Below are 9,985 nucleotides of genomic sequence, written 5' to 3' on the forward strand. Positions count from 1 at the left end.
ATCCATGTTAGACTCAGTCTTCATATCTTCAGCTGATTGAAATGTAGCTACATGGTCATAAAGGTGTATACTAGACCGTTGCCGAACTCAAACTTGGATTTGTAAGCCATGCATTCATCCCAAATAAATCACATAACATTTTACAAATTATTTAAGCTATACCAATCTGACTCAAAGCTGATCGTAGCTATCAAAGACATGACTTTGAACAATTCTCCCAGACAGCTCTTTATGCTAAACCATACTCTCGTGATCAGAGAGGGAAATGCTTGCATTATTCTCGTGAACCATCCATTATACTGATTTCATTTTTTATAATATTACTTATTGATGCCCATTATAGCAATCTATGAAACCAGTCGATGATGAGTCATGACTTAGACTAATGAAAAGCAAGTCTGTGTTCCATAAAACAGCAAACAGTAATGATGACATTACATGCTCTATTTCCTCGGGCATAATAGAACGCAAGGAGACCTCCTTTATCATCAACTCCCCACAAAATGGACATTCCCCAGCCACAGCATCATCAAGCTGAACCATCTTTACCATGGCAGCCACAAATCTTTCGAAGAAGAGAGTCTCATTTGTTGCAAAGCTTGCAACTATTTCACTACTGCGGGAATCAGTGGAGAGGCTCTCATCAAATGCAAACAATACTTCACCATTCTCTAGATTCACGTAGTACTTGTTGTCGAACAAGTTTGGAGTGCGAATGTCCAGATTAGTGGTGTTGACAGTGGTAGAAGACGGGCATGTGAGGTAAAGTTCCTCTGCAAAACTCTCATTCAGAGTGGAATCCTGTTTTGGGTAAAGTCTGTAGGCGAAGGACGTGCAATGAGAGATACCCATGATTTGCACAAACTGAAGGGAGATTTACATTCTCACAGATGCCACAAGTGCTTGCTTTCCTTGCCATTACATCCACACAGGGAAAATAATTTACTAAGTTTTGAAAGCTGGCTGCTTTAATTTATTTATAACTTCAAACATGCCTGCGTAGAAGGAGAAGATTGGTTGTTGGTTGCTTTATAATCTTCGATCTGCACCCCCTTTTCTTCACTATGTGGACAGCAAAATCTCCTACAAACTACTTTGGCCACCACGCTGCCTTGGAGGTCTATTTGGGGGTACGTGAGGAGAAGGAAATTAATGCAATTTGCCATTGTTTAAATGTTTTTTACTGATCTCTTTTCTCAAACCACACACAGCAAAGAGAATGGGAAGTCCACATAGAGCTCTTGGTTTTGATCTACCATTGCACTTTAATGGAAATCTTCATGTAAATACTCTCCTCAATCTAGCACACTCAAATTTAATCCATAATATAGGAGAGTATTTCATGCTTGCACTTGCACTGTGCTTCAATAAACTTTGGTTCTGAAACGTTTCTCTAATTTCCTTCAAACCTCTCCATAGAGATTTTGCATACTTGTATATATCTATCCCTGGGAGATTGCATACCATTACATTCGTTGAAAGAAGTCGAAGCATTTGAATAATGATGTTGGTGATGCGACGGTCAAGGCATGGGAAAATGCATTGCCATGAAACAAGAACAGTTCGCCACAAAAAAATAAATAAATAAATAATGCATAAGCATGAGCCAGGTCGGGCCCCAAAGTGGGTCCGACTAAAAAAATTTTCGTTTTCAAGCAACTGGCCTCTGGAATTCTTCACTGACCTCAAACATACCTCTGGAAATGATCAGCATCATTTTGGATCATCAGACTGAATTTTACAACCTCCAGGCGATTACGCCACAATTTTCGCATTTAATCGCGAAGACGTAATTTTCAATGTGGTCAAAACAAATTTCTGGAGCTCACCGTCTGACAGGCATGTACTTTGATATACAAGGATGATATCTAAAAAATGGTTTCTCAAGATGAGTCCCGAGGGAAGAGATATTAATTTTCGAAAACGGCCAACTGGCTTTGTCGACACTGCGGACCTGATGAAGTCAATGTTCTGGCAACACATGATGCCTTTCTTAAAAATACCAAACGACCTCCGTATGCCCTCAAATTTGGAACATAGGTACCTTTAAGTACATATTAAATCTTTGAATTCTCAGTTCAATCACCAGACTGACAGGATGCAAACGGCGCGCTCACCAAAATGGCTACATTAACTGATCTAACACTGGAAGTGCGGATAACTGAATTTGATGGCAAAATGAGCTCTTTTGAAAACCGATCAAACGGATTGATAAAGCCTTGAAATTTGAAACATACCTCACCATTTATACCAACATTAGCCCGGAACAAACATTCTGACATGACGCTCACCCGGACATTTTTACACGTGTGCAAACATCATAAACTACAAACGGATTGAGCTTTGAAAACTGAGCAAACGGATTCATTAGGACTTGAAATTTTGCAGGCTGACTCACATTTATGCATATAATTGAATCCATTTTGAATTTCTCCATGAAGATCAATAGGGAAAAAGATGTAATCGCTCAAAGAAGGCTATTCCATAAAATTTGCATTTGTGCCTAAAATGCACTTTCAGCTCACCCCTCGAAATGGGTACCTAGTAAACTTATCCTAACTAAATTCTGAAAGTTGCACATCACTGAATAGGCCAAATGAAAGGTGTGGGACATGAATCTCGAGCCTTACCCTCTGAAAATCAACTGGCTCCATTTTACCCCCTTGCTAACTAGGCATTCAAACTGACTTATTTAGGTACTTTTCTGACATGCAGAGCAAAATTTTGAAATAGGCCTATAAACTTGACTTAGTTTTAAATACTCCCAACAGTGGCTCTGACTGGGGATGGTTGATTGCAAGATCAACACAAGAATCCAAATATCTTTGGTTAAGCAGACCACCCAAAAACGGATCATTCTTCTCTCAATTCTTCTCTTCTCAAAACAGGGCTTCCTTATTCCACCCAAACAACAGGGCACCTTATTGAAAACCACACAACTGAAGCAAAGCGACTGTACAAGATATACAAACATGCTAACAACTAATACAAGCTGCTCCACTTACATACATTTACCTCTGTTAAAAATCTGATTCTCATCACCTGACATATTGATCAAAACAAAGGCACCTTCTAGTAACAACTGAGCATGATCATTATAATCAACCTCTTTTGTCTCATTACTGAAACAACTAGTGTGCATACCTTTGGTCTGATTTTGAACTTTGTGATCACACACCATTTCAACACAAGTAAAATCATGAGACAAATCACCATAGAGGCATTCCCACAAGCTGACATACCTTTCACTGTCCCACTCAACTCTATCATTTCCAAGGACATCATCATGCTGAACTTGAAAAATAAAACACTCATTTTCAACATTGTAGTTCCTATCAGCGCATACCTTATTATCATTTAAATCAATAGAGTGAGGGACACTACTAACCAACTGATGCAAACAAGGAACATGAACATTACCATCCAGATGTGATACTTCACTATGCTGATCACACCTCATACTATCCTTGCTTATCAAACTGAAAACCTCTGCATTCTCAACATCCCATTCATGGAAAAGAATGCATACCTCCGGCTGAAGCAAATCCTCAGCTAACTCTTTCTCTTTCAGGCTCACATCCACCTGAAACACTTTCATTTGTGGTTTTAAATGGTCATCACATAATCCATGCCTCTTACTTTCATCAAGAAATAAGTTTTCAGAACATATGCTCTTGCTGTTCGGAATTCCATCAGTATTATGGACCGGTTCATCATTTACAACATTTGGCTGATCAATTATTTCTTCATACAAAGGGTTAGAAACAAAATGAAGAACCCCCTTATGAACATTATGACATTGAAGCGGCCGGTCCGTATCTATATCAGCATTGAATAAAACATTAGTAAAATTTCTAAAGACACCATCTATCCGATCATCATAATCATTTTGATCGGACAAAGAAGAAATTGAAACGTGGCTGGAACAATCATTAGTTTTCCATGTTTCACATCCATCAAATTTCATCCTATTACTATCATTCTGAAAATCAAGATAGTCATACTTATCTTGCCACAACTGATCTTCTTCACCAATTGAACACTCGTCATCAGCCAAAGAATGAACATGAACATCGCTGCAATTTACTTCATTTGATGAGTTTTTAGCATGTTCACTAAATCTTTGTGTCATAAAACCATCTGTTAGATCAGCATGTTCATCAAGTATACAAACATTCAATTCACAGTCCTTTTCCGAAGAATCCTCTTCACTATATTTCAGAAGGTCTTCATCAACAGCTCGAAGGCTCTCCAACATTTGAACTTTCTTATCCACAACTTCAAGAGCTTTCTTAAGTTCTGCAATCTTCTGGACTTGCATTGCACTTTGTTGTTCCATGTGAGATTCCATAAACTTTTGTCCATCCATGTGTGCTATATCTTCATCGCAATCATGTGTACCATTACAATTTTCTGAATTAACATTGTGCATATCTTTCAAAAAAGAAAGATTATCAACATGATTACAAGAAGCAAAATCTGAAGTGAAATTTGAAAAAACATTTACTTCATCCTCAACACAATTGACATCATCAATGTTTAAAAGAGGATCAGCTATTGTTCGCACCAAACAATTCTGATTTTCATCATATTGCACACTTTCACTTGCACAAATAGCAACACTTAGTAATCCCTCTGTATTTGGTATTTCAACATCAAATACATCAGCAGCATGTAAAGATTGATGGTCATCACCATCATTATTTTCACCAATATTATCCTGGAGAGATGCATAATTCACTTGGTAATTAGCAGCCACATAATCAACATAACCGGCATACAAATCAAATGGTACATATCCCTTGTACATATCTGTCTCTGTATCAACATTTTCACAATGCTTCCCACTGATCATTCCATCACTACTGCGAGAGACAACCGGCATTAACAGCAAAGGTTCTTGACTCTCATTTAAATCTGAAACACATGCATCATAAAAGCCATTTGGAACTGCAGAGCTTGATGCACCTAGACACGGAATGATTTGCTGAGACTCACATGATATTTCACCATTGAAGGTGCTTTGACAAGAAACCACAACAGACACAAACCTCTTAGCTATCCCAAATTTCAAGTTATTTTCCATATCCCTAGCTGTGTTAAAGGTTCATACAAGGTTTTGGGTTCTTTGTTTCTCAATAGGAAACCCATCTTCTCATCAAATGCACTCATATAAACATCCAGACATACTTTATCATCAAGTTTATACTTTCTGGAAATTTTGGACAAAGCTTGTGAAAATCGGATATTGAATGTTGGTACCAATTCATCTTCCCTGATTTGTATACAGGTGAATTCTTTCAGCAAGTCAGAATCACTCACCTTCTCATCGAATTGATCCATGAAATCTGAAACCAATTCTTCCCATGAGGTAATAGAATTCTCTGGCAAAAAAGAGAACCAATCTCTTGCATCTTCTTTTAATGATTGAATAAACAATTTCATGCATACATCTTCTTGACAAATTTCAAACTCTCCTATCAAATCTGAAAATCTTTTCAAATGTTGACATGCTAATTCTGATTTCTTCCCACTGAATATGGGCAAATACTTTCTGATTTCTGTGGGTATGGGATTTGGGTAACCTGGAATATCTCTGAAATTTAGAGCAGCATAATGGTTCATGATGAAACTTCTCCTATTATATGGTTGTGACACTTCACCAGGCATGGCTCTATGTGGAAATACACAAGGTTGAAAATCTTTACTACACATTTCTTCCTACTTCTACAAATGATATACAACCTCGGATAAAAGAATGAAACACTTCAAGCACAAATCCTTATACTGAAACTGTTCATAACATTGCTTGATACAGAACTTTTTCCAAATTTGCATACTATAACAGAAGAACATATACTCTGGACATTTCAGTAGAATAAATATGCAAATGGACTTTGAAATCCCCTCTTTCCCTCTTTACTAGTGCTGTTCACTAAATGGGAAAACTATTTTAGTACTTCAAATTTTTAGAGGAAATTGTTTTGCATTTGAATCCTTTGAAAATACCTGGAGATTTGCAGCTATAAAACTTGTAGATCTGAAGATTTACTTCACCTTTAGCACGGTCTTTTATCACAGAGTCGCCACCTCTTGCATAGAGGATAGTTTGAACAGCAGAACGCCACTCAACACTTATTCAATTCTTTGTTACTCCTTCGATCTCGCTGCAATCAACACCTTCCAGGCTATTTAACACTGGTATGAACCACAGAGTTATGTGTGACTTAAATCTTTTACTGCATCTACTTTATAACACTTTTATGATGAAAGCACCATGTCTGAGCATCTGCTACTTAGATCCATCTGCATCTTAATATGATTCATAAGATTATCAACCAATCTTGTGAAAGTCCTGGAATACAATCTTCCTTCAAGCACTGGTACAGAGACTAGAGTCGCCACCCAATTATGACATTGGGGAGAATTCATAAATAGCTGTAAGAACCTCTTACAACTCTGAACAATGTATATTTTCTCTGATTCTTCACAAGAAACTTTCTCTAATAGCAGACAATAACATTACAACCCAGAACATAATACTAAATCCCTCAACCATAAAAGACATTTTCAACTCTGTGCATTCTCAATAGGCAGACTCAATTATATGTGAAACAAAATTTTCAACCAGAGACTCTTTAAATTTCATATTCCCCAGCAAAGTCACCATTTTTGTTGTGGTGACTCGGATGGTATAATCTCAACCTTATATGAATTAATTATTTCTTAACCAGAGGCTCTTGATAGTTCATTTACTCCCCAGCAGAGTCGCCATTTTTGTTGTTCACCAAAAGTGATAACCCAAGAACACCTGCAATTGATCTATGAAGTAGCCAATTCAATCTATGAAGAACTTCAGAGCTTGGACAACATGACAAGGATATGAATCCTTCTACTCTTCAGGCTCTGCAAAACCTAGGCGGGTATACCTTTGATGCTTAGAATTAAACCTATTACACACCTATGACAGCATCAACATAAACAGATAGATCTCACTAAAGCTCCAAAACAAGTAGTTTATTGCAGATGGGCTAGATCTACACATAAAACTTAACTATACTTGAGCATGAGATAGATAAAACATTTCAAAACATAACACAAACTAAAGGTATTCTGATTGGATTTTAAATTGGTTTGAGAACCCCTTTAATTGCAAGATCAGTGCCTTATCCAAGGGAAACAGAGTCATACATCAGACTATAAATGAAAGCTTCAATTGCAAATCCATCTTCATTGTTAAATATTCATGCATTAATGCCTTGCATAAATGCATTACTAAGATCATTCACAAAATCATCAGATCTTGAAACTATATTCCATTTTTTATGATTTATTGTAGAATTTAAATCCTTCCTTGAAGAATCCCTACAAACAATCATAACTATCTCCTTGAGATAACAAATTTCATCCTCCTTGAGGATCTGATTTGATAAAATGGAAATACAAATCTAGAGACAATCCTGTGTGAATTTATGTATGCCTTACATAAACAAGACCCTGCAACTAAAAACACCTATAGCAAGAATTGAACTCCATTACTGAAGGAAAAGCCCTGCCCTGTACAATCTTCAAGAATGCTCAAAATTGGAAGCCATGAAAATTCGAGCCCTTCTCACAGAATTCTGGAACCCTTACAACTGAGAAGAATGGGGAATAAAAAGAGGAGGGAAGAAAAACAAATTCACAACTGAAAATTGCCAAGTGTCTCTCCTCCCTAACTGAATTTTGTTCCCGTAAAAATTGCATCCAAAATATCCCACACTTGCCAAAATTAACTTCATAATCGGATTCCCCGCTCCGAGAGCTTTCCGAAAATATATAACACTTTACACTTTGGCACAAAATTGAGTCCTGGGCGAATTAATTCCCAAATATGCTCAAACATTTAAATTTTTCATTTATTTATATAGTCTAAACTATATAATAAACAATTTTAAATTTAAATTTTTGCCTCCATTTGTGCTCTGACGTCTTGCCACGTGGCGGGATCTGATTGGTCGATGAAGTCTACTAGGCGCCACCTGGGATGACACCTCATCCTTTGCCACTTGACCGCCACGTCATCGCCACTGGATTGCTTACTCGTATGCCACGTCATCGCCACTGGATGCCACCTCACCGGGACCCGCCTGCTGAACTGCCACCTATCACGACACGTGGATGGCTCACGTTCATTTTCGCTATTTCGCTGGGTTTAAACTTCGTGCATCTTCCTTCGCGAAATAGCACGAGCCGTCGATCTCTCTCGAACATGCTCGCTCGTTAACCCTGCCTTCGTCTGCAAAATTCCGCCCGTTTGCCTCGGGAAGCGTGCCTGCGTGGGGTCCACTTAGTTTTTGTCCAGTCAACTCTTCCTTTTCCTCGAGAAACGTGCTCACGCATGGACCCACCTTGGGCGCCCACGGGCACCTTGTGTCAAAAGCCTTTAAGGCTTAGACATTATGTTACTGTGCGCTTTTGCATATAAACATTAAAAAAGAACACTTCCCAGTGCATGTGGGATAATGATGTTAAGCCTGGAGCTTCATCTTTGAAGAGTTCTCTGGGTGACTGTTTAGAAGTTTCATTTGCCAGGGCAATTTGGATGTATTTGCTCTCCTCCTTGCCCTGCAATGGTGTCTTTGGGTTACATCTTACTAAGCATGTTACCTCATGGCCCTTCATTCATCACGCCATACTCTAAACACTATTCACAGTGAGCATTATGGCGTACTGTATACCTGCACATGCTTGCAAACTGTGTTGATTCTCAGTTCAAATCCTCAATACTGCATAAAAAGACCAAATATTCACTGCTCAGGTGAAACAGGAGCATTTTAGGGAAATAGCATATTCCCCGTTGTCTCCAGGTAGATCCATGTTAGACTCAGTCTTCATATCTTCAGCTGATTGAAATGTAGCTACATGGTCATAAAGGTGTATACTAGACCGTTGCCGAACTCAAACTTGGATTTGTAAGCCATGCATTCATCCCAAATAAATCACATAACATTTTACAAATTATTTAAGCTATACCAATCTGACTCAAAGCTTATCGTAGCTATCAAAGACATGACTTTGAACAATTCTCCCAGACAGCTCTTATGCTAAACCATACTCTCGTGATCAGAGAGGGAAATGCTTGCATTATTCTCGTGAACCATCCATTATACTGATTTCATTTTTTATAATATTACTTATTGATGCCCATTATAGCAGTCTATGAAACCAGTCGATGATGAGTCATGACTTAGACTAATGAAAAGCAAGTCTGTGTTCCATAAAACAGCAAACAGTAATGATGACATTACATGCTCTATTTCCTCGGGCATAATAGAACGCAAGGAGACCTCCTTTATCATCAACTCCCCACAAAATGGACATTCCCCAGCCACAGCATCATCAAGCTGAACCATCTTTACCATGGCAGCCACAAATCTTTCGAAGAAGAGAGTCTCATTTGTTGCAAAGCTTGCAACTATTTCACTACTGCGGGAATCAGTGGAGAGGCTCTCATCAAATGCAAACAATACTTCACCATTCTCTAGATGCACGTAGTACTTGTTGTCGAACAAATTTGGAGTGCGAATGTCCAGATTAGTGGTGTTGACAGTGGTAGAAGACGGGCATGTGAGGTAAAGTTCCTCTGCAAAACTTTCATTCAAAGTGGAATCCTGTGTTGGGTAAAGTCTGTAGGCGAAGGACGTGCAATGAGAGATACCCATTATTTGCACAAACTGAAGGGAGATTTACATTCTCACAGATGCCACAAGTGCTTGCTTTCCTTGCCATTACATCCACGCAGGGAAAAGAATTTACTAAGTTTTGAAAGCTGGCTGCTTTAATTTATTTATAACTTCAAACATGCCTGCGTAGAAGGAGAAGATTGGCTGTTGGTTGCTTTATAATCTTCGATCTGCACCCCCTTTTCTTCACTATGTGGACAGCAAAATCTCCTACAAACTACTTTGGCCACCACGCTGCCTTGGAGGTCTATTTGGGGGTA

At 38.4% G+C, this 9,985-nt stretch overlaps 2 protein-coding genes across 2 annotated transcripts; both read right to left on the reverse strand.

The window, feature by feature from the left end:
* Positions 1-324: 324 nt before the first annotated feature.
* On the reverse strand, positions 325-852 carry LOC131070254 (peroxidase 12-like). Its single transcript, XM_058005763.2, has one exon. The coding sequence runs from the start codon at positions 850-852 to the stop codon at positions 325-327; it is 528 nt and encodes a 175-aa protein (XP_057861746.2).
* Positions 853-9,176: 8,324 nt separating this feature from the next.
* LOC131070253 (peroxidase 12-like) lies at positions 9,177-9,704 on the reverse strand. Its single transcript, XM_058005762.1, has one exon. The coding sequence runs from the start codon at positions 9,702-9,704 to the stop codon at positions 9,177-9,179; it is 528 nt and encodes a 175-aa protein (XP_057861745.1).
* Between the last annotated feature and the right edge of the window lie 281 nt (positions 9,705-9,985).

Source organism: Cryptomeria japonica, chromosome 1, assembly GCF_030272615.1.
Source record: "Cryptomeria japonica chromosome 1, Sugi_1.0, whole genome shotgun sequence".
NCBI lineage: Eukaryota > Viridiplantae > Streptophyta > Pinopsida > Cupressales > Cupressaceae > Cryptomeria > Cryptomeria japonica.

Excerpts from the sequence above, each read along its gene's own strand:
- LOC131070253 (XM_058005762.1), bottom strand. The coding sequence starts at position 9,704 with ATGGGTATCTCTCATTGCACGTCCTTCGCCTACAGACTTTACCCAACA.
- LOC131070254 (XM_058005763.2), bottom strand. The coding sequence starts at position 852 with ATGGGTATCTCTCATTGCACGTCCTTCGCCTACAGACTTTACCCAAAA.